Source organism: Schistocerca gregaria, chromosome 2 (assembly GCF_023897955.1).
Source record: "Schistocerca gregaria isolate iqSchGreg1 chromosome 2, iqSchGreg1.2, whole genome shotgun sequence".
Classification (NCBI taxonomy): Eukaryota; Metazoa; Arthropoda; class Insecta; order Orthoptera; family Acrididae; genus Schistocerca; species Schistocerca gregaria.
In genome coordinates this window covers 85,845,321-85,871,568 of record NC_064921.1, presented here as the reverse complement: position 1 = coordinate 85,871,568, position 26,248 = coordinate 85,845,321, and the positions used below count along the sequence as shown (strand labels likewise).

General features: G+C 42.8%; 1 protein-coding gene across 1 annotated transcript in view; it reads right to left on the bottom strand.

The window, feature by feature from the left end:
* Window positions 1-9,532: 9,532 nt before the first annotated feature.
* The window catches only part of LOC126336182 (dehydrogenase/reductase SDR family member 11-like), a 40,681-nt gene continuing 23,965 nt past the window's right edge, over window positions 9,533-26,248 (bottom strand). Inside the window, exons 5-6 of the mRNA XM_049999688.1 lie at window positions 16,421-16,567; window positions 9,533-9,706 (exon numbers count right to left, since the gene is read on the bottom strand). Of these exons, the coding sequence (XP_049855645.1) occupies window positions 9,665-9,706; window positions 16,421-16,567 (189 nt within the window). The 3' untranslated portion in view covers window positions 9,533-9,664. The remainder of the gene's footprint in view (window positions 9,707-16,420; window positions 16,568-26,248) is intronic.

Here is a 26,248-nt window from a genome sequence, read left to right as displayed (position 1 = left end):
CAATGAGCTCAACTATTGAGCTCACTGGGAAGAGCTCACGTATATGTTGTTTAACATCTCGGATGAATTATAGTGACCGATTCCACTCGTCAGCTTTGAACAATGACACCATACGTAGAGGCAATCTTTGAAAACAGCAGATGATATTGGTAAAGAAAGGAATGTACCATATGATAAAATTACAATCAGAATTCATGCGATTATTTACTCACTTGTTACCCACAAATTACATCGAAACAAACTGAATGTAACGTGTATATATATATATATATATATATATATATATATATATATATATATATATATATATATGTGTGTGTGTGTGTGTGTGTGTGTGTGTGTGTGTTTGTGTGGGTGTGTGGGTGGGTGGGTGGGTGTGTAAAATAAATTACTGTCGTAATTTATGCGGTTAAGAAAAGCACAGAGAACCTTTAAATTCCATTACAATATACCGCTGGTCAATCTGTGATATCATAATGTAGCGTAAATTTATAAAAATAATTTTTGAGTCTAACGGAACTGACGCAGGAAAGAAGGGGTTTAGGGCGAGGAGAAACTAAAATGTGACAAAACAACATTTAAAGTGAAATAAATAATAAAGTATATGAAACAGTTGCGTGTAAAACTGACACAAAAAGTCCTAAAAAAAGCCAATACACAAATATCGAAAATTCAGAAAATTTAACAAATACTGGAATCGGTAACAGAGTTGACCTATGTACTCACGTTACCGATCTCATTATTAGATACTTTTTCGCAGTAGTTCAGAGAGCAATGACAAGTGCAGAAATGCTATTACATTGCAGTGCAGACGCCTTCTGCAAAAACTGTCTAAACAATGAACCATGAAATGGCTGGAATCGGTAACTAGAATTGACCTCCTGTGTAGCTTAATTCTAGGTACCGATTCCAACATTTGTAATTTTTTCGCAGAGCAATTACAAATGCAGAAAAACTGTTATACTTTAGTGTACTCACCCGAGGGAAAACGATCTAAATAAGGAGCCTTGAAATTGCTGGAACCGGTAACCAGAATTGTGCAATACAACAAGTCAATTCTAATTACCGATTACAACCATTCGATGGTCCACAATTTTGAACATCTTTGCAGTAAGCGTGTGGACTCGCTTTTTGTAGGGTTTCTAGAGTTATTAGATCTCCGAACTATGGCGAAAAACTAACAAACATTGTATGTACCGATTCCAACATTCTTTTTTTTCATGTAGAAATCCTATAACACTGTAATGCACATTTGTTGCAGAAACGGCCTAAATAATGAACAGTGTAATGATTGGAATCGGTAACTAGAATTAAAACGTATAGGTCAGCTATAGTTATCGATTCCAATATGTCACTTTTTGGCAGTAGTTTAGAGAGCAACTACAAATGTAAAAATCCTATTACATTTCAGTGCACACACCTGCTGGAAAAACAATCTAAATCATCAAACATGAAATTTTAGAAATCTATAACTAGAAGTAACATATATAGCTTAATTCTAGCTACCAATTCCAGTTTTTGTTACTTTTGTGAACTTTCTTTGCTAGTGTACTGGCCTTCCTCTGAGGATTTCTTTGTCGGTTTCTCCATATTTCATACTTCTGTTATTTTTATGTTTCATATATGTTATTATATATTTCATTTTCCCGTTGTTGTATTGGATTTTAGTTTCTTCCCACCCCAAACGCTCACAATCTCGCGGTAGCCCCGTTGGAGACAGTAATTATTATTAAAAATTAACGCTATTTCACAATATTATGGATTCACCATGCGCTACACTCTAATGGATGTAAAGGTTTTCTGTGCTTTTCTTCCTCGTGTGAACTACGACAATAATTTATATCAGACATGACCTGCTCTCATTTATTTTCGTTACCTTTAGTTAATTGCGCCAATGGCCTTGCCGCGGTGGTAACACGGGTTCCCGCCAGATCACCGAAGTTTTGCGGTGTCAGGCGGGGCTAGCACTTGGATGGGTGACCATCTGGTCTGCCGAGCGCTGTTCGCTAGTGGGGTGCTCTCAGCCCTGAGCAGCTTCTTGATTCAATTGCGGCGGCTCTGGTCTCGTAAACTGACATGCGGCCGGGAGAGCGGTGTTCTGACCACATGCCCCTCCAATATCCGCATCCAGTGACTCCAGTAGTCTGAGGGTGACAAGGCAGTCGGTCGGTACCGTTGGGCTATCCGAGGCCTGTTCGGACGATGTTTAGTTTGGTTTTTAGTTCATTTCGATATAATTCGTGGCTGAGTGATTAATTGATGCGTTCATCACGTGAAATGTGCTTGCAATTTTGTCGTATGCTATATTCGTTTGTTTATGGATATGATCATTTTTTTAAAATCTGACATTGTACACTACAGCATCACCGGTATTTCGCAGTCTGTGTTGATGCGGCAGTAAATTGAACCACTGGGCATTGATGGTGCATCACTGGAATACACTTTGTTCAATTATCTCCAGCTGGTTTTCTGAAAAATTTCGTGTAAATTCATACACAATATGTTGTATTTCAAGCTAAAATTTATGAAAAAGAATTATTTTATTTTCGTTGTTACAATCGCTATGTACTAGCTCTGAAAGCGCAGTTAAAATTACTTCTTTTAGAAACAGTTAAAATTACGAAATATTGGGCACAGTTAACAATTCTATTATTAATTACGCAATCTAGTACTGTTTATTATGTTTATTTCTGGATCCATTTATAAAATAATAGTCGAAACTAACAGAAATTAATTTGTTAATAAAAATTGCAAACTCTTTGGAATATTGTTATTACCACAGTGTGAGTTGTAAGCATGCTTCTGATGTGATCGGACATATTTTTTTATTTTGGGCGAACAATGTAATTTCGAGTTTTGATAACGTGAAAATACAAAAGACAGAGTGATATAGTAAAATGTGACACAACAAATTAACGTAAAAACAAAAAAATTCTGCGACGACATTCTTCAAAATTACTTAGATCAATTGAACCACGAGAACCTAAAATGTGAGAATTTCAGCTTCAAGAATCAGACCCCTAGACATGAAGAACTGGAGCCAGCTGTGGAAGAAAAGATAAGTATAAAGTTTATTGTAAATCTCACTCCCCTCGAATCGTCAGAAAAGACTTCACCATCGTGGACAGTAGCAACAACATGGAAGGAGGGGGTAGATTGTAGCGTACCCTGATCAGCCAGAACATTCTGATCACCGACTTAGTAGCGATACAAACTTGTCCAGGCGGTAGGAGCGTTACCTGGCGAGGAATGACTGGTAGTCGGACACACACACACTGTGCATGAAGCGTGCTGTCTGTGTATAGAATGGGGAAGGCGCGCGATCTATCTGAGTTTGACCGAGGGCAGACTATGACGGCCGGGAGACACGGCAATCGGAGGGCTGTGGTGAGTGTCTTCAACACTTGGCGAAACCAAGGTGATACCAGACGTGGGGGTGGCCGGCCACCTGTCATTACAGATGTCAGACTGGTAAAACAGGGCAAGCGGCGACCTGTGGCGGAACTTACATCAGACTTTAATGCCGGGCAGAGTACGTGTGCGTCTGAACACACAGTGCACCAAACACACGTAATGATGGACCTCCGCAGCCGGCGACCCACACACATGTTAACACCACGATATCGGCACCTTCGACTGAAACGAGCACGTGACCATCGGCACTGGACTTTGGCGCAGTGGCAGAGCATTGCGTGGTCTGATGAATTTGGATATTTTCTTCATCATGCCGATGGGAGGCTGCGATCCGTCGTCTTCCCGGAGAATAGCTCCTTAACATGGGTGCTGCGGGATGGAGACAAGCTGGAGGGGCTCCATTATGCTCTGAGGAACATTCACCTGAGCATCCATGGTCCAGTGGAGCTCGTGCAAGGCACCATGACGGCCAAAGTGTATCGTGCACCGGTTGCAGACCACGTACACCCCTTCATGACGATCTGTTTCCAGCCGGCCGGGGTGGCCGAGCGGTTCTAGGCGCTTCAATCTGGAACCGCGCAACCGCTACGGTCGCAGGTTCGCATCCTGCCTAGGGCATGGATGTGTGTGCTGTCCTTAGGTTAGTTAGGTTTAAGTAGTTCTAAGCTGATGACCTCAGATGTTAAGTCCCATAGCGCTCAGAGCCATTTGAACCATTTGATCGATCTGTTTCCCGATGGCAGTTGCATTTTGCAAAAAAAATAATACGCCATGTCATAAGGTCAGGAGTGTGATGGAGTGGTTCGAGAAACACAATGGCAACTTCCAATTCATGTGCTGGCCTTCCTACTCGCCAGATCTGAACCCAATCGAACATATATGGTATGTGATTGAACGTAGCATCAGACCTCTCGCCCCCCCCCCCCCCTGCCCCTCAATGGAATTAACAGGAGTTAGATGACTTGCGTGTGCCCAGATGTGGTACTAAACCCTCCAGCGACGTCCTTCAATGCCTCGACGCGTCGCCGCTGTTATCCGTGCCTAAGGTGGACATACAGGCTATTAGGTAGGTAGTCATAATGTTCTGGCTGATCAGTGTGTATTTGTATGTGTGCATATATGTCGCACATCTCCTCCTACACCGCTGGCCCGATTTCAACCAAACTTGCTGAGTCCATGCAGAATAGCGTCGCTTCGCCGCTAGATGCGCAATCGGTAGAGCACCTCTGGGGAGAGCGGTGGTGGTAGGGGTTACGGGCGGGCACTGTGGAGCAAATGCCGAGTGCTGGAAGGGAAGGGCCGTTCTAAGCTGAAGCTTACACTCACATTCTTTTTATAAACATTAAGTGGAGCACCACTGCACGCACACTTGCATGGTGATCCCTCGAAAAATCTGTCACCTCAGCTTTGGTTAGTATCTAAAAAGAATCCGACGAAAATGCAAGAAAAACAGCGATTTATTTTCACTAGGCTTGTTAACCGTTTCTAACTTTCAGAGAAGCGCCATGAGTGGCGAATTTTGAATAACATCTACTCATTTGGCTTGTTGCCACGTTAAAATTTGCTTCTTTGCCAAAACACAGCAGAGTTTATACTGTGTCATCTCACTAGTATGCTGTGCACACATAATTGCGAGGGAATTCTGAAATTGTGGTTCGTTAAGTTTATTAAGTGAAAAACTGAGAAAAAGTAGGGTAACTAGCTTACGAATAAGCACATCCTCGGTACACAAATAATCGCATAATGTTTTCACTTACGTTATTCTAAAACCCATAGCGTTCCTCGTTTCACCAGCTGTCGATGGCCCTTAAAAATTACGTTCGTTCATGGAAAAGTCTGTAATTAGTGGAATAACACGGTAGATAATGACGTTTTGCATAATAATCACATCCTAAAATTCTCTCCTCTTTACATGCTATAATTTGCCAAAATCTCATTTCGTATCTCAAAGTGTTTCTGAAATACGGGGAATGTTGTGGGTATTTCATTCCAGTTTAATTGCTGGTGCTCGCGATCGCAAATGAGTGTTTTACATTGCCGGCCGGTGTGGCCATGCGGTTCTAGGCGCTTCAGTCTGGAACCGGGTGGCCGCTACGGTCGCAGGTTCGAATCCTGCCTCGGGCATGGATGTGTGTGATGTTCTTAGGGTAGGTAGGTTTAAGTAGTTCTAAGTTCTAGGGGACTGATGACCACAGATGTTGAGTCCCATAGTGCTCAGGGCCATTTGAACCATTTTTGAGTGTTTTACATTAATCAGTTTTCTTGTGGTTGGAGTCAGACAGACACTTCCACCCTAATTTAAAGAAAACTTCAATATGTTACCCAGATTTCGTCTGCAGCAACGTATTCCGAAATAAGCACCAAACACAAAATCATAGCAATCCATATTTTTCAATGCAAATTTTTTTCTAACTGCTCTGTCTTACTTAAATGCAAGTATCACAATAACTATGCCCATTAACGAAATGATGAAGCTGACATACAACGCTATAAGTAACGTAGAATTCATTTTTATACCTAATAGTTTCTGTAAAGGACTGTTATCGCAGCACGTCGCTGATCGGCCGAAAGCGGGCAAAGGACACCGGCCTCCCCTTCCGTGTAAACGAATGAACTCGCCCAGCGCTTTAGTCGAAAACTGGTCTCTGCCACCTCCTGGTATGCAGACTCCACACACATCACATTCGTCTGGAAATCATCGCTGTGTGGATAAGAATCACCTATCAAAGGGGTGGATTGGGCTCAAAAGGTAGTGTAACCCACGACGAACGAATATTCATACTTCAGTTATCCAGTATTCGAGAAAGAGAGCACTTACAGACTTACAAAAAGTTTTACACATAATTTCAAACTTTTACGAAACATTTTCTCGCTGACGATCTGCACAAAATGAAGGGAAAAACGTTTATCGCTTTCATCATTATTGATGTTATGCAGGAAAACAGCAGTGCATGAAGCATGCTATTTTAATTTATTGGTTCATTAGTACTGACTGTATTCACCACACATTTTTCAGACAGTAACCACATATACAACTGAATGTACCAGAGAAATTATATCACTGCATGACACACAGTTCAGGAGATATTATGTTGTAAACACTGTGACGCGTGAAACACTGCTGCATCATGCAAGACGTTTAGATTTATTACTTCGTTACTACTTACTCTATCCACAATACGTTTTGCTGACAGAATCCACATATGCCACTGAATGCGCCTACAAAAATATATCGTTGTACGACACATAGTTCAGGACATATGACAACATATACTGATATATGTGAGAAGCTGCAGCATCATGCACGATGTTTTAATACATTGCTTCTTTACTAATAATGTAAGTAGGCTGTTTAGGTTTTTTATATTGGTAACGCCACGTAGCGCTCTGTATGAAAATCACTGGCTGTGCTGTGTGCAGTCAGTGGCTGGTTGGCATTGTTGTAATACTCGCCATTGTAGTGTTGGGAAGTTGCATGTCAACAGCGCGTAGCGTAGCTCAGTTGGAGGTGAGCCGCCAGCAGTGCTGGATGTGGGGAGAGAAATGGCGGAGTTTTGAAATTTGTAAGACTGGATGTCATGAACTGCTACATATACTATGACTTTTGATGATTGTTTGTTCTCTATTAAAATCTTTCATTTGTTAACTATCCCTATCAGTAGTTAGTACCTTCCGTAGTTTGAATCTTTTATTTAACTGGCAGTAGGGGCGCTCGCTGTATTCCAGTAGTTCGAGTAACCAAGATTTTTGTGAGGTAAGTGATTTGTGAAACGTATAGGTTAATGTTAGTCAGGGCCATTTTTTTGTAGGGATTTTTGAAAGTCAGACTGAGTTGCGCTAAAAATATTGTGTGTCAGTTTAAGCAAAGTAATTCATTAACTTTTCTAAGGGGACGTTTCAATAACTCTATTTGGAACACACATCACAGGCAGTATTCACATATGTCACTGACTGTACCTACAGAAGTATATCATTATACGACACATTGTTTTGGAGACATGACGTCAAATGTTGAGCTGCGTGAAGAACTGCCACATCACACATGACGTTGTAATTTATTACTCCATCACCACTAACTCCATTCACAATACATTTCGCAGACAGTAACCACATACACCACTGGATGTACATGCAATACAGGGGGGGGGGGGATGGACAGAGAGGGAGGGAGGAGGATATCAAGAGAGAGAGAGAGAGAGAGAGAGGAGCAGAAGGAGATACTTAGAGAGAGGCCATGGTTGAAGAGAATGGAGAGAGAGGGACTAAAGGGGGATATAAGAAGAGAGAGGGGGAAGGAGAATATGGCCTCATAGAAGATTGGAATAAATACAACCCTGCGCAACGCCAGGCACTCGAACAGTTGTCAATAGGAAATTTCCTCCATGTGATCAGACAGTTACGGGGAAGTTCTTCTGCGATGTTTCGAGGAAAACGGGGGAGGATGTCACACACAAATGGCGTGGGAGATGAGAGAATAATAACTCTGTGCTGCATCATGATAATGCAAAGCATCCACACACCCCACCACTTGCGAAGGAATTCCTGGCAAAAAGCATACTCGCTTGGTTTAGCCCCTTGAGATTTCTTTCCGAAATTGAAATTAAAAGGGTGGCGCTTTGAGTCGACAGAAGAAATTCAAGCGAAACGGCAACTAATTCTGAACACGATTCAGTGAGCAGATTTTCAGCATTGCCTCAAATAGTGGGGAAAATCACGAGAAGTGTTGCACACAGATACGAGTGGACTACCTTAAAGGTGACGGAAATTAAGGCAGGTAAGGTTTCTTGTTTTTACAGGGAAATCCTTGCACATTTCGGGTAGCACCTCGTAGATAACGAGGACATATAGAGCTTCAGAGAACGTCTGTTGACCGATTTTAAAGCTCCTTTTTGAGCAATGATGACACAATCGTCAGCACAGAAGGTGCTTTTCGATCTTTAGGCTGAAGCTTGCCGAATGTGTACGACTTTTCTGCCGCAAGCTTCTGAGGAAGCAGGTATATCATCTTGGGATCTCAGATTTTTACCGAGAAGACGACGATGATTCACTGTGTTGGCAGTTTAACAGATTAACTTGGCGCACAGTTCCACAACGGTGGTTTTCGATACACAAAGTGCCCCATATACAGTCTTCATTTTCCGGTGAATATCTGCCGATGTTTGTCCTTAGGCAGCCAAGGAAATAATAAGGGCTCGTTGGTACCGTTTAGACGCATTTGGTAGTAATATCGCTGTTCTTCACTTTTCAATATTTACCGCTCGCACTTCAGAATGATACGATTGCCAAACTAATCCCTTTCGTACATATCGGAGTTTATATGCCCGCATTGGTGTCGCGCTACGTGCATATACGCTGCAGCGACGCCCTCAAACGGGAACCTTTAGATCGCCATTTGTACATCACGTCTCCCAAGTTCTCCTGTACCGATCCTATACACACCTAACTTGGAAGCGCAGATCATTTTCAAGTGATACGCCAAAACAAGGAGGTGTTTACACAACGTGCTGCTCATTCAGAACTTTTCATATTAATAACGCTCTTCAAGACTGCATATATTATCTATTAAGTGTGCATGCATTTGGCATAGTCGATGAAGACCCACTTGGAACAAAAAGTGCTGTACAACCGATAACTACTCTTATAGCTCTGTCTATTAAGCAGCCTAACACAAATTCCGACTTGGACGTTTTTTTTTTTTTTTAAATTAAATTACTGTTTTAACGGAATATCTCAGTCCAGACACTTCCGTCAGTACAACAGGAATTTAGCAAACACTTTACATAGTTTTAGTACATTAGTGGGCGGAATTAGTTGCAGATGGGTCAACGGGATAAAAGCAAAAAATGCGCATTGATACCCAAGTCATATTATTACAGTGATTTAAGTTTTATGATACTGGAGGATTACGCAGTAAAATCTTTCAACTTCCACAGTAACTCAAGTGTTTTAGTTTCAACATGGCCTACAAAATCATCAAAAAATACGTTTTTGTAACAAAAACAACAACTTATGCAAAACAGCTGATACTGAAATAACTGCTCAGTTATCAACATAAAAAGAAATATTATTTATTACAGAATCATGGGTACCATCTTGCAAAGTACGTTACGCCACAGCGTTTGCCCAGGTAACATTTATTTTTAGTAATTACAGAAAAATGGTCGAACTGGAAACATTGATGTTTAAGTTTTAATGACCAAATTTGGTTGGACGAGACACCCTTCAGTACAACAGGCTGCTGCATTTGGTTTTAGGCCGGCCTGCCCGTTGGGTACATGATAATGTCATACACCTGCAACAAAGAAAAGAATATCAAATGTAATGTTTCCGTCAATATCCTGCAGAACAACGAATGAATAGCAGAAATTCTCTGCCATCTAATGTAAATTATTTAATGTATGGTGTGACAGAGCGCAGTCTCTCCTCCTGCCTCCGAAATATTGATTGTGACGGCAGACCTCTCTGTAGTGTAGCCTGAAGTTTAGGTTAGAAGATGGTTGTTAATGAGTTGGAGAAGCCAATAAACACGAATGCACTATCTTCGTTGCCGGGACGGAACATCTCTCGTGTAGCGTCACGTCTAAGTTCGTTCCTGGCGACATTCATTCAGAATTCAGTTACATTAGAATTGAGACTGGCTCATATTCACTCCTAATTTGAAAGACTTTTCTTTACACGCAAATAAAACCTAGAGGTAAATTCAGAAACGTTGTGTTTCATAATACACGAATCACCGACAGGTACGAGAGGCTTTCAGTATGTAATGCTACACTTTTTTTCTGCAAGCAGGTTGGTTTTATTCAAGATATCAATACACCGTACTATTACCCCGCTCGGCTACATAACGCTCTTTTTTATCATATCTCTATTCAAAGCGATGGCCGTATGCCACCTTACTGGGAGGCCCAGTATGCCCACATGGTACCTCTCTATTGGTCAACATCGCAGCCAACGTCTTGCTGCATCAATAAGATCCTCGTCGGCCACACACTGCTTTCCGGGGAGTGCATCTTCCACTGCGCCAAACAGATGGATGTCGGGAGGTGCGAGATCCGGGCTGTAAGACAGATGGGGAAGGGAACAGTCTAGTGAAGTTCTGTGAGCTCCTCTCGGGTGCGTAGACATGTGTGAGGCTTTGCTTTGTCATGGAAAAGTAGCAGATCGCTTGCATTCTTGTGACGACGAACACGCCGAAGTCATTTCTTCAACTTCAGCTGGTCGTTGCATCATGTGGGACGACGCCAAACGGATTAATTCCTTCAGGGAAATTCGTCGCACGACATTTCATCGTTCAGAAAGCCTCAACTGCATTGATTTGGGAAAAAATTATAAAGTGCCTGTGGTAATTAAACCTGAGAACTTTAAAGATTTCACGAAACTTGCCAAGAAATATGTGCCTGCCTCGTACATGGAACTTCGTAATGAAGCGGTCTGTGACTGAAGAAGAAGCACAGTGGGTTAATTACTAACCTTCCACACGTATGACTATTATTAGGGTATCGGTTTCCTTCTGTAATTCGCAGACTCCTCATCTTGCTCAGTAACCTGCAAAGTGCCAACAGTTGTTGTTGTCTGTGTACTTACTTGCGTATTTTTTGACACCATATTCAGAAACAAAGTCGTTTCGAGCAAGAGCGAGAAAAATCAATTTTTTTGAAATTCAGTAAATATCATAATAGATCATTCACGTTGTGTTGGTGCCCTAAATAAATGTTAGTAAAAAACAAGAACGATTAATCAATTTTTCCAGATTCTGGAGAGCTTTTTGTGTTATACTCTAAAGTATGTACCCGTGACTTATCTGATTATTGCACCATTTCCTTGAATTCTGTAGCAAATCTGCGTTAAGGATATTGTCCTGAAATTTTGCGAGTCCGTCCTTTTACCCTTCTATATTGTGAGTCACCTGAGTTTTTTACCAGTCGCTTGACATTTTGCGTTGGGTGAGAGATTCTCCATAAATGGATGCTAAGTAATGAGCCAATGCCATACACTACCTCCAAGTAAAAGTGAATCGGGATTCCACACGGACCTGGTGACCTATTTGTTTTCAACTCTTTCAATCGCTTCTTAACGCCAGTGAGGACTATGTGGTCACCACACATAAATCTGTGTCTAAGACTTTAGCTTTTCATTTGCTGTCTTCGATTGTCATAGCAGACCGGTCGACGAGTGACTGGAGGGAAGCCTTCGACCCACTTACTGACTACACGTAAGACCACAGTTTTCTCGGCAAAACGTTTTGCTGGGGTATGACGGCGGAAGTTGTTGAAAGAAACACGCATAGATCTTTTTGTAGGCACACGAATTTCTACCAAACTTTGCCTGCCGACATTCCCGCGTCATTTTTTGAACCCACAGTGCAACAATCGCTGCTTCCTGATTCCGCGTTTTGTTCTTAAATCAGGATGGATCTTTTCCGTCCTTAATCCACTTACTCGGAACATACTTCTCCAGAGTGCTATTTACAGCCTGTTTAAACTTTGCCCATAATTCCTCAACGCCCATCACATTGGTGCTAAACAATGTCCATTCATTGTGTAAGATGGATACTAACAAGTAATTACCTACTCCTTCCACCGTAAAAACCCTTCTAGCTTTATTGATGGATTTATTAACTTTAGTAACTGTAGTTGCTATGATGGTATCACGTCTCTATACTGACACCGTCAATAAGTTTAGGTGTGTTCGTAGCTACAAGGTTAAAGTACCGGGTGATCAAAAAGTCAGTATAAATTTGAAAACTTAATAAACCATGGAATATTGTAGACTGAGAGGTAAAAATTGACACACATGCTTGGAATGACATGGGGTTTTATTAGAACAAAAAGAAAAACACCCCATATTGCTAGACGCGTGATAGAGCTCTTGCGCGCGTCGTTTGGTGATGATCGTGTTCTTCAGTCGCCACTTTCGTCATGCTTGGCCTCCCAGGTCCCCAGACCTCAGTCCGTGCGATTATTGGCTTTGGGGTTACCTGAAGTCGCAAGTGTATCGTGATCGACATCTCTAGGGATGCTGAAAAACATCCGACGCCAATGCCCCACCATAACTCCGGACATGCTTTACAGTACTGTTCACAACATTATTCCTCGACTACAGCTATTGTTCAGGAATGATGGTGGACATATTGAGCATTTCCTGTAAAGAACATCATCTTTCCTTTGTCTTACTTTGTTACGCCAATTATTTCTATTCTGATAAAGATGAAACGCCATCTGTTGGACATTTTTTGAACGTTTGTGTTTTTTTGGTTCTAATAAAAACCCCATGTCATTCCAAGAATGTGTGTCAATTTGTACCTCTCTATCTACATTATTCCGTGATTTATTCAGTTTTTACATTTATACTGTCTTTTTGATCACCCAGTATTTCTGTTGCACTTGGGTTGTCGAATTAGCTGCTCCAAATAGTTTTCGGAAAATATATTCATAGTTACTTCACATGACTCTCCGTCCGTGTCAACTGCTGTGAATCCAAGAGTACTCAGTCTATATTCTACAGGTTAAAGTCGTCTCCAACTAATACTGCAGTGCTTTGCATAAGTAGTTTCTTTCTATAAGCGGATACACTTTAAAGACGAGTTATTCCTTTGCGTTTAGCAAGTCGTAAAATCCATCCATTAAGATGATGTGGTTGGAGACCGGATAAGTGCGATATGTACAGTTTCCAAGTTGTATTCTAGAACAGTCTGATAATATAAAACTTGACAAATCATTGTTTAAAACAATGCCATTTCCTCAAACGTTGTATATTTCAAGAGGTGAAATGTTGTGCGTGACAATAACTATAAATACAAGTCATCCAGTCTATGATAATGGCCAGTGCAGACGAACAAGCGATTTTAGAGTGGTTGTTAGGTAGTCATGTCATTTTGATTTTCGTATGTCATCGATGTGCACGTTAGAGAGAAAGCAAATCTTTGGTCTTGTCGTGGTACAGTCTTTGCCTCTGAGTAGTCTGATACATTCTTAGTAGAAGTGTGGTAGGTGATGGACGTATTTAGTAGTGCTGTGTGGTCTTGTAATTGTATCTGCTAGATGAAGAAAGGACAGCGAGGATGAATATGATCTACACAATGAAATGTGAAAGGAATATACACACATCAAAAAACGTTTTCTATCACCCCAGTTCCTAGAGCTCCTGAAGATAGATGTTGACTGCGGATATCGTATCACAGACACTGTCCCTTTCACTGTTGAGAGATGTCACTAAACCAGCCTAAAGATGTAAAGATGTAAACAACCATGCACAAGCAGCGATTATTAGACGGAGGGGGTCCGACAGTCGATCAGTTCCAGTCTTTTCACCGGGAAGGAGGTATAGGGCTCGTGTTGTCTGTAGTTCAACCATGCCTAGACGGCCAATACCGCGATTCGATCGCATCCACATTGTTACTTTGTGCCAGGAAGGGCTCTCAACAACGGAAGTGTCCAGGCGTCTCGGAGCGAACCAAAGCGATGTTGTTCCGACATGGAGGAGATACAGAGAGACAGGAACTGTCGATGACATGCCCCGCTCAGACGGCTCAAGGGTTCCTACTGCAGTAGAAACTATGGATTATAGCTCTGAGGAAATGCGACAGCAACGCCACGATGTTGAATAACGCTTTTAGTGCAGCCACAGGACGTCGTGTTAACATTCAAACTGTGCGCAGTAGTTTGCATGATGCGCAACTTCACTCCCGACGTCCATGGAAAGGTCCATCTTTGCAACCACGACACCATGCAGCGCGGTGCAGATGTGCCCAGCAACATGCCGAATGGACCACTCAGGATTGGCATCACGTTCTCTTCACCGATGAGTGTCGCATATGCCTTCGGACAATCGTCGAAGACTTGTTTGAACGCAACTCGGTCACGCTGAACGCCTTAGACACACTGTCCAGCGAGTGCAGCAAGGTGCAGGTTCCCTGCTGTTTTGGGGTGGCATTATGTGGGGCCGACGTACGCCGCTGGTGGTCATGGAAGGCGACGTAACGGCTGAACGATACGTGAATGCCATCCTTCGACCGATAGTGCAACCATATCGGCAGCATATTGGCGAGGCATTCGTCTTCATGGGCGGCAATTCGCGTCCCCATCGTGCACATCTTGTGAATGACTTCCTTCAGGATAACGACATCGCTGGACTAGAGTGGTCAGCATGTACTCCAGACATGAACCCTATCGAACAGGCCTGGGATAGATTGAAAAGGGCTGTTTATGGGCGACGTGACCCACCAACCACTCTGACGGATCTATGCCGAATCGCCGTTGAGGAATGGGATAATCTGGACCAACAGTGCCATGATGTACTTGTGGATAGTTTGCTACGACGCTTACAGGCATGCATCAATGCAAGAGGACGTGCTACTGGGTATTAGAGGTACCGGTGTGTATAACAGTCTGGACCATCACCTCTTAAGGTCTCGCTGTATAGTGCGTCAACATACAATATGTGGTTTTCATTAGCAATAAAAAGGGCGGAAATGATGGTTATGTTGATCTCTATTTCAATTTTCTGTACAGGTTCCGGAACTCTCAGAACTGAGGTGATGCAAAACTTTTTTTATGTTTGTGTATTTTGAATAATGTTATTAGTTTTTGAAGAGAAGAAGTTTGAGGTAAGACTGCAGCATTGACGAGGTAGGAATGTTTACTGTCAGCTAGTTAACTTGCTCAGAGTTGAGAGAAAGACCACCCCACTTCCCTCAATCATGGATTAACATATTTACTGATTAAGCTATTTGATTTTTATAGAAATTCTCTGTTAACATTGTATTCGTTTTAAATCATTGGTCACTTCGTTAAGTAGAACGTTGTTCAGACCAATGTTATGTGTGAAGATCATGGGAAGTTTTACTCTGGCTTTGAATACATACTTCAATCTAAAATCTTTGTCTTGGACTATTATTTCATAGGAATGACTCCCGAGACCAATGTTTGTCACTACGCATTACGACATGCGACAGTCTGAATATGTATTTATAAGCAGGAATCCAACTTAGCGGCTGTCTGTTTGCTGTTGTGCTTTCGAGAAATCTGCAACAATTGTGTCAATGCGCGAGGTAAGTGGAAATCTGATTAGGGCCTGATAACTCTTTACTGCCCTTGCGCATTTAATACAAAGACATGCTGCTTTCAGATCAGTTACAGTTCAGCTCAAATTAAGTTCTGTTTAGTCAAAGGTTATCATATGAGTATAAATTGCATAACAGTTTGTGAATACATACGAGAGTTGCATAGAAATTAATGCACCGCATTTTTTTTTCTCATCCGAAAATAGTGTCTCCTGAGAGAGCGCGCCAAATTTCCGTCACTTCCCACAGATAGCGTAGCTGCAGGACAGTTTCAAAATGGCGTCTGTAGGTGATGTGTTTTACAAGCAACGTGCCGTCATTGAATTTCTCACTGCAGAGAAAGAAACAGTAGGGAATGTTCACAAACGCTTGTGCAAGTTTTATGGAACATCTCCTGTCCACAGAAGTACAGTTAGTCGCTGGGCACGGAGGGTGAGACCATCCGAAGGCGGTTCGACGGAGCTCCACGATTTGCAGCGGTCGGGGAGACCATCAACGGCCGTCACTCCTGACAGCCCTGACTTAGCCCCCTGGGGCTTCCACTTGTTAGAGCCATTAAAGGATGCCGTTCGTGGAAGACATTCTGAAGACGATGAGGAGGTGATTCACGCAGTGGAGCACTGGGTCCGCTATAAGGACAAGGGTTGGTACCGACGGAGCATGCACACCCTTATTTCGCGCTGGAGGAAGGCCGCAGAACGGGATGGATATTACGTGGAAAAATATGGTGTGTAGACGAAACACCATTCTTTCGTGTGTGTATTTCTCATTATATTTAATAAAGAATTGTTGAAGAAAAAATGCGGTGCATTACTTTCTGTGCAACCATCGTAGTTTTGGTAATATGTAGACTTTTACACCGTGAGCGGTAAAGTTGGGCTAAATGCAGAAACAAAAGGTTGTGAGGAGGTTGCACGGTTTACAAGCGTTCTTTTCAAGACCAACCTGAACGCGTGGGTGCTGTGACAGCATGTACACCACTGCGTCTGCGATGTCTTCCGGCTCCATACAGGGCATTGTTTTGGCAATTTCCGGGAACTCGTGCATCACGCCCATCAGCCCTTCAGTTCGTATTGCGCCGGGAGAAATCTCCTGTAAAGCGGAACACAATTTTCAAGAGAAGTCTAGGACATAATTACGAGCCGGCCACCGTGGCCGAGCGGTTCTAGGCGCTACAGTCTGGAACCGAGCGACCGCTACGGTCACAGGTTCGAATCCTGCCTCGGGCATGGATGTGTGTGATGTCCTTAGGTTAGTTAGGTTTAAGTAGTTCTAAGTTCTAGGGGACTCATGACCTCAGAAGTTAAGTCCCATACTGCTCAGAGCCATTTGAACCATAATCACGAATTGCAAAATCTTATTAAAATATTTTCTTCCTTTGTATCTACTAAAAGTGAGATTGTGCTTTATAACTATCGAGACCACGACATACCGTACCTCGCTGGGTTTTGCTCAAATAAACTCACGTGCTTCTGGGCTTTAGAAGGCGTTTCAGGCAAACGTATGACGTTCCACACATACCGAAGTCTGAGCTCTAGACTGTGGCCCCTTTTCGAGAAATCCTTTATTAATCGAGAGAGTTCAGTCTGTAATGAAGTACTGCCCTAAAAAAGCTACAGCATTATTTAGCCAATGGCCTGGATGTTTTGCACCGATGTATCTGCTGCGTGTGGCTGCCGAATGGCCTGCAGTGAACCACAACAGCCTAGGAGATTTCGCTCCAGATCGGACTGCGATGGCCTTGGCATGTTCTTGTTCCAGCAGAATGCTACAAGGACTCAATCTTCTACGACGTTTTAGCGTAAAGACCAGTCTGTTTCAGGCCTCTCCCATGTAGTGATTGCAGCGCTGTATTAATTAATGCCAGATGTGCCCTATCAATTATAGTATATAGAAATATCAGTGCCAGTGTTAATCATATTGGGGCTGAAGCTTTTTTTCCGTGTTTGATTTAACAATATGTATGTTTCTGAATGGGTCTGCCTTTAGCAAAGCACAATTTTGTTTTTTAACCCAAACATGTTTCACAACAGTTGCAGCATCTTCAGTGGGCTTTTATTTTATGGCTGTTAAAGATAAAGAATGTTCTTTACAGTTTGTATACGAGGAACTGTTAGTTTTTAAATCGTAATTACTGACATTTGAAAAAACACATAAAATTATGAATTCATTCCTTTTTCACCACATGGTGTGGCTTTTCCGATATATTGTGTTTCTACAGTGACTGCTTTGTTCCAGTTTGTCATCTGCAACCACTTACACCTTAAAGTAGATAAATTGTTTAAGCCAAAATCACGATTTGAAAATTGTTATTCCTATGCCCCCCCAACCTACCCGCACACCCTACACAGACACACACACACACACACACACACACACACACACACACACACACACACACACACAAAATGCACGGACACCTCTGAAAGATTCAGAACAACCAGGAACACCTTCAATTGTCCACTGTCAGCCATCTTGTTTTTACACCTTCAACTGTTCCACTGTCCGCCATGTTTGTTTCACTGCTGGTAAACAGTGAAACAGTGCAGTGACAGTGACAGTGACAGCTTAATATGTAGTGTTTTACAGTGATGAAGACGAGGAAAGAGAAAACGTAAATGAAACATTATGTGAATAGACACACACACACACACACACACACACACACACATTAGATTAGATTAGATTAGATTAATACTTGTTCCATAGATCATGAATACGACACTTCGTAATGATGTGGAACGTGTCAGGTTAATGAAATATGTCTGTACAAGATATTACATTACACAAAATATTGCATGACACTAATGCTTAAGTTAGTTTTTTTTCCCTCCCTTAATTTATATCTAAAAATTCAGCCAATGAGTAGAAGGAGTTGTCATCTAGAAATTCTTTTAATTTATTTTTAAATGTTGGTTGACTATCTGTCAGGCTTTTGATGCTGTTTGGTAGGTGACCAAAGACTTTTGTGGTAGCATAATTTACCCCCTTTTGTGCCAAAGTCAGATTTAACCCTGCATAGTGAAGATCATCCTTTCTGCTGGTGTTATAGCTATGCGCAGTGCTATTACTTTTGAACTGGGCTGGATTATTAACAACAAATTTCATAAGTGAATATATATACTGTGAGGTTACTTTGAGGATCCCTAGATCCTTAAATAGATGTCTGCAGGATGACCGTGGGTGGGCTCCAGCAATTATTCTGATTACACGTTTTTGAGGAATGAATACTTTTCTACTCAACGATGAATTACCCCAGAATATTTTACCATACGAAAGCAGTGAATAAAAGTAGGCATAGTAAGCTAATTTACACACACACATAGAATTAATTAATTTCAGGCATAGGAATAACAATTTTCAAATCTTAATTTTGGCTTAAACAATTTAGCTACTTTAAGGTGTAAGTGGTGTCAGATGACAAATTGTGGAACAAAACAGTCACTGGAGAAACACAATACATCAGAAAAACCACACCATGTGGAAAAAAGGTATGAATCATAATTTTATATGTTATTTCAGATATCTGTAATTACGATTTAAAAACTAATAATTACATGTATACAAACAGTAAAGAACATTCCTTATCTTTAAGAGTCATAAAATAGGAGACCACTGAAGATGCTGCAACTGCAGTGAAACATGTTTGGGTTAAAAAACAAAATTGTGTTTTTGCTACTAAAGGCAGACCCCATCCAAAAACATACGTAGAGCCTGTGTTGTTAAAAAGTACGATGCTATGTTCTTTTGGGCCTGCATGCATCAGTTATAGTAGTTATGAAATAGCAGTGCCTGTGTTATTAAGAAGTACGACGCAATATTCCTTACGACATGCATACATGTCCGAAGGAACTGTGGATCATACTTCTTAATAACACAGGCACTGCTATTTCGGTTTTATTCGGCGTCCACTCACAATAAGTACGGGAATATACGTAAAGGACGAATGTAGGTTGACACATGGACGGCGACAAATGGCAGTATGTGTCTGGCCGTGATTCGTGCGCGGACAGCCAGACTTCTTAAGGACACCGCTCGCGTAAAGCGTGAAATAGGGATTCGAGACCTGCTCCGGCACACATTTTCATTGTCATTTCAATATACAGCCGATGGTAGTACATAGTTGCAATTACGAATACATTTCGTTTAATTACAATAGTATCACAGGAACTGCAGCGCACTGTTTATTAACTGTGACATTACCAATTCATTATTCTCACCAAATGATATGAAATGATCGAACGGCATTGGTGACTAAATTCCCATCTGTGGACGTTCAGCCGCCAAGTCTCTTAAATTGACGCCACACTGCGCGAGTTGAGTGACGTTGATGATGAGAACAACACAACACCCAGTCCCCAAGCGAAGAAAATCTGCGACCTGGCGGGGAATCGAACCCAGGCCTGTTGCATAGCAGTCAAACGTGCTGACCATTCAGCTAAGCAGGGGGGCTCAGCAAATGATACACGTAAACTGTAGTTGGTTCTCGCCAGACCCTCGCGCACCTGCTACCCAACGAAATTAAGAAGCGCTGCTTTGTTCCGAATGTTTCCCTGCATTTTCATTTCCAACCTCGTCTATTTTCATTAATGCGGTGCCGATACCATTGACCTTTAGTTGTGATACACTCCTGGAAATGGAAAAAAGAACACATTGACACCGGTGTGTCAGACCCACCATACTTGCTCCGGACACTGCGAGAGGGCTGTACAAGCAATGATCACACGCACGGCACAGCGGACACACCAGGAACCGCGGCGTTGGCCGTGGAATGGCGCTAGCTGCGCAGCATTTGTGCACCGCCGCCGTCACTGTCAGCCAGTTTGCCGTGGCATACGGAGCTCCATCGCAGTCTTTAACACTGGTAGCATGCCGCGACAGCGTGGACGTGAACCGTATGTGCAGTTGACGGACTTTGAGCGAGGGCGTATAGTGGGCATGCGGGAGGCCGGGTGGACGTACCGCCGAATTGCTCAACACGTGGGGCGTGAGGTCTCCACAGTACATCGATGTTGTCGCCAGTGGTCGCCGGAAGGTGCACGTGCCCGTCGACCTGGGACCGGACCGCAGCGACGCACGGATGCACGCCAAGACCGTAGGATCCTACGCAGTGCCGTAGGGGACCGCACCGCCACTTCCCAGCAAATTAGGGACACTGTTGCTCCTGGGGTATCGGCGAGGACCATTCGCAACCGTCTCCATGAAGCTGGGCTACGGTCCCGCACACCGTTAGGCCGTCTTCCACTCACGCCCCAACATCGTGCAGCCCGCCTCCAGTGGTGTCGCGACAGGAGTGAATGGAGGGACGAATAGAGACGTGTCGTCTTCAGCGATGAGAGTCGCTTCTGCCTTGGTGCCAATGATGGTCGTATGCGTGTTTGGCGCCGTGCAGGTGAGCGCCACAATCAGGCCTGCATACGACCGAGGCACACAGGGCCAACACCCGGCATCACGGTGTGGGGAGCGATCTCCTACACTGGCCGTACACCTCTGGTGATCGTCGAGGGGACACTGAATAGTGCACGGTACATCCAAACCGTCATCGAACCCATCGTTCTACCATTCCTAGACCGGCAAGGGAACTTGCTGTTCCAACAGGACAATGCACGTCCGCATGTATCTCGTGCCACCCAACGTGCTCTAGAAGGTGTAAGTCAACTACCCTGGCAGCAAGATCTCCGGATCTGTCCCCCATTGAGCATGCCAGGTGGAAATGGCATGGCAAGCCGTTCCACAGGACTACATGCAGCATCTCTACGATCGTCTCCATGGGAGAATAGCAGCCTGCATTGCTGCGAAAGGTAGATATACACTGTACTAGTGCCGACATTGTGCATGCTCTGTTGCCTGTGTCTATGTGCCTGTGGTTCTGTCAGTGTGATCATGTGATGTATGTGACCCCAGGAATGTGTCAATAAAGTTTCCCCTTCCTGGGACAATGAATTCACGGTGTTCTTATTTCAATTTCCAGGAGGTATATAAATAGCTGAATGGTCAGCGTGACGTGCTGCCGTCCTTAGGGGCCCGGGTTCGTTTCCCGGCTTGGTCGGGGATTCATTGCGGTCAGGGACTGGGTGTTGTGTTGTCTTCATCATCATTTCAACCCCATCCGGCGCGCAGGCACCAAGGCGGCCGGACCTGCACCGAAAGGGGCCTCCCGGCCGATGACATTTTGAGTTATTTAATGGCCGTCCCACACATTACAGTTTACACTAACCTGCCTGTACCACTGAACAGTGCTCAGTATCTTTGCAGCTTAACGAAGAGCTAAGCAACAGTTCTCTCACGCTAAACAATTGGTAGTAGTAGACAAAAATTCACGTAACAGTGTGTCCAATAAATAAATAATAAATTAACCATTTCAACAGCAAGAAAGCTATCATTCCAAGCAATTAAATTTTAATGAATGTAACTCCATATTCTGTCTGCAGTATGGGACTACGGCTGGTCAATATCCCGTAAAACAATACCAATCGCCGTTATTTAGAGTTGCTGACTGTTGTCCAAGGAGAACGCATGCCCGTAATAATCGTTACGAGACCAGTTAAAAGTGCTGCTGTATTTTGTTACGAGAAGGGTACTCGATGGAAGCAGGCCTGAAGATGATGCAGTGTATCGTCGAAACTGGTAGCCTAAAAATGAAACCTAAGTAACGGCGATTGGTATTGTTTTATTGGAATTAGTTTTTGGTCTTCCTCTTTGTCCCAAAACCCTACGTCATGACCAGACCTTTCACACATCACCGAACATTAGCTATACAGATAATATACTGTACAGTGTAGTATTTCAATTGTACTAGGGGATGCAATTTTTATACTAAGTGAAACTGTCGTCGGCAGTTTTGAAGTGTAGGAAGCTTGGATAGTCGCATTAAACAATTAAACCTTGAGGCTTAATTTTCTTCATCACGCTTGTGCTTTGTTTGATATCCCGCGAGCCGGCCGCTGTGACCGAGCGGTTCTACGCGCGCTGTTGCTACGGTCGCAGGTTCGAATCCTGCCTCGGGCATGGATGTGTGTGATGTTCTTAGGTTAGTTAGGTTTAAGTAGTTCTACATTCTAGGGGACTGATGACCACAGCAGTTAACTCCCATAGTGCTCAGGACCATTTTTGTAATATCCCACGACCATAGGTGCTTGCCCTGAAAACCCATGTAGATTCAGTTGCAAGCACTTCTGTGAACTTCGGTCGATCATGTTGTTGTTGTTGTTGTTGTGGTCGTCAGTCCAGAGACTGGTTCAATGCATCTCTCCATGCTACTCTATCCTGTGGAGCTTCTTCATCTCCCAGTACCCACTGCAACATACATTTGTAAGTAGGCTGTTTAGGTTTTCTTATTGGTAACGCCGCCGCCACGTAGCGCTCTGTTTGAAAATCACTGGCTGTGCCGTGTGCAGTCTGTGGCTGGTTGGCATTGTTGTAATACTCGCCATTGTAGTGTTGGGCAGCGGCAGCTGGATGCTAACAGCGCGTAGCGTTGCGCAGTTGGAGGTGAGTCGCCAGCAGTGGTGGACGTGGGGAGAGAGATGACGGAGTTTTGTAATTTGTAAGACTGGATGTCATGAACTATCATATATATTATGACTATTAAGGTAAATACATTGTCTGTTCTGTATTAAAATCTTTCATTTGCTAACTATACCTATCAGTAGTTAGTGCCTTCAGTAGTTTGAATCTTTTATTTAGCTGGCAGTAGTGGCGCTCGCTGTATTGCAGTAGCTTGAGTAACGAAGATTTTTGTGAGGTAAGTGATTTGTGAAACGTATAGGTTAATGTTAGTCAGGGCCATTCTTTCGTAGGGATTTTTGGAAGTCAGATTGCGTTGCGCTAAAACTATCGTGTTTCAGTTTAAGCACAGTCTTGTAAAAATTTTTCTAAGGGGACGTTTCACATTCTTCGGAATCTGCTTAGTGTATTCATCTCTTGGTCTCCCTCTGCGATTTTTATCCTCCACCCTGACCTCCAATACTTAATTGGTGGTCCCCTGATGCCTCAGAATATGTCCTACCAACCGATCCCTTCTTCTAGTCAAGCTGTGCCACAAATTTCTCTTCTCTCCAATTTTATTCAATACCTCCTCATTAGTTGTGTGATCTACCTGTCTAATCTTCAGCATTCTTCTGTAGCACCACATTTCGAAAGCTTCTATTCTCTTCTTGTGTAAACTATTTATCGTCCACGTTTCACTTCCATACATGGATACACTCCATACAAATACTTTCAGAAACGACTTACTGTCACTTAAATCTATACTCGATGTTAACAAATTTCTCTTCTTGAGAAACGCTTTCTTTGCCATTGCCAGTCTACATTTTATATCCTCTCTACTTCGACCATCATCAGTTATTTTGCTCCCCAGATAGCAAAACTCCTTCACTACTTTAAGCGTCTCACTTCCTAATCTAATTCCCGCAGGACCACCCGATTTAATTCGACTACATTCCATTATTCTCGTTTTGCTTTTGTTGATGTTCATGTTATATCCTCCTTTCAAGACACTATCCATTCCGTTCAGCTGCTCTTCCAGGTCCTTTTCTGTCTCTGACAGAATTACAATGTCATCGGCGAACCTCAAATTCTTTATTTCTTTTCCATGGATTTTAATAACTACTCCAAATTTTTCTTTTGTTTCCTTTACTGCTTGCTCAATATACAGATTGAATAACATTGGGGTAAGGCTACAACCCTGTCTCACTCCCTTCCCAACCACTTCTTCCCTTTCATGCCCCTCTACTCTTGCAACTGCCATTTGGTTTCTGTGCAAATTGTAAATAGCCTTTCGGTCCCTGTGTTTTACCCCTGCGACCTTCAGAATTTGAAAGAGAGTATCCAGTCGATCATATTAGTCAAAAAATCAATAATGCCCACCATTACGGTATTATCCACGCACTTCGTAGTTGGTTACAATGCCTGGTGCACTGTAGTGTCATCTTCAACACGTTACACAGATGAAAAAATACTGATTCAATGAAAGCACTCTTTCTACGGTCGACCATGTGCCTCACACCTGTGCCAGCTCAGGTTCCGCCATACACTCCTGTTCTGCGTCCGCCCTGGCCTTGTACACTGCCAGAGGAAAACTGTCCCAAGCGCTGGCTCACTGCCTCTCATTTCCATAAAAGATTATGAATTTATCCTTAACTTCTAGGTTGGCCATGAATTTAGATAAATACATATAGGTTGTAAGTAGGCTGTTCAGGTTTTTTGTTGGTAATGCCACGTAGCGTTCTGTATGAAAATCGCTGACTGCGCGGTGTGCAGTCTGTGGCTGGTTGGACCCATTGTTGGAATATTCGCTTGTGTAGTGTTGGACAGTTGCATGTTAACAGCGCGTAGCGGTGAGCAGTTAGAGGTGAGCCGCAAACAGTGGTGGATGTGGGAGAGAGATGCCAAGAGTTTTGAGAGAGCACGATCTTGACGTGTGTACGTCAGAAAAAGGAAATTTGTTTAATTGAATGTCACAAAATTATATATATATATAATGACTTTTGAACGCTATTAAGGTAAATACATTGTTTGTTCCCTACCAAAATCTTTCATTTGCCAACTATGCATATCAGTAGTTAGTGCCTTCAGTAGTTAGAATCTTTTATTTAGCTGGCAGTATTGGCGCTCGCTGTATTGTAGTAGTTCGAGTAACGAAGATTTTTGTGAGGTAAGTGATTCATGAAAGGTATAGGTTATTGTTAGTCTGGGCCATTCTTTTGAAGGGATTATTGAAAGTCAGACTGCATTGCGCTAAAATATTGTGTGTCAGTTTAGTTATGATCAGAATCAGTAAAGGGAAAACTGTCTGAGTACGTTAAAATTTTCCAGCACTGTCATTCTTTACTTACAAAGTGGAAGTTAGAAGGTGTTAAGACTCTTAATTTACGTGTTTTACTACGATTTTCTTTATGATATTCAGTGAGGTGACAAAAGACATAGGACAACCTCCTTTTCCTCGGCGTAGTGCAGCATCTCGACGTGGCATGGACTCAACAAGTCATTTGAAGTCCTATTTAGAAATATTGAGGCATGCTGCCTCTATAGCCGTCCATAATTGCGGAAGTGTTGCTGGAGTAGGATTTATTGCACGAACTGACCTCTCGTTTATGTCCCATAAATGCTCGCTGGGATTCATGTTGGGCGGTCTGGGTGAACAAATCATTCGCTCGAATAGTCCAGAATGTTCTTCATACTTGTCGCGAACAATTTTTTCCCGTCATGTGGCGCAATGTCAGCCATAAAAATTCCATATTTGTTTGGGCACGTGAAATGCATTAATGGTTGTAAATGGTCTCCATGTAGCCGAACATAACCATTCCCAGTCAGTGATCAGTTCAGTTGGACCAGAGGACTGACTCAATTCCATGTACACAGCACACACCTTTATAGAGAGACCACCAGCTTAGACAGTACCTTGTTGACAATTTGGATCCATGTCTTCGTGGGGTCTGCGCCACACTCGAACCGTGTAACTCTTGCCAACTGAAATACAGGGTGATTCAAAAAGAATACCACAACTTTAAAAATGTGTATTTAATGAAAGAAACATAATGTAACGTTCTGTTATACATCATTACAAAGAGTATTTAAAAAGGTTTTTTTTTTTATTCAAAAACAAGTTCAGAGATGTTCAATATGGCCCCCTCCAGACACTCGAACAATATCAACCCGATACTCCAACTCGTTCCACACTCTCTGTAGCATATCAGGCGTAACAGTTTGGATAGCTGCTGTTATTTCTCGTTTCAAATCATCAATGGTGGCTGGGAGAGGTGGCCAAAACAC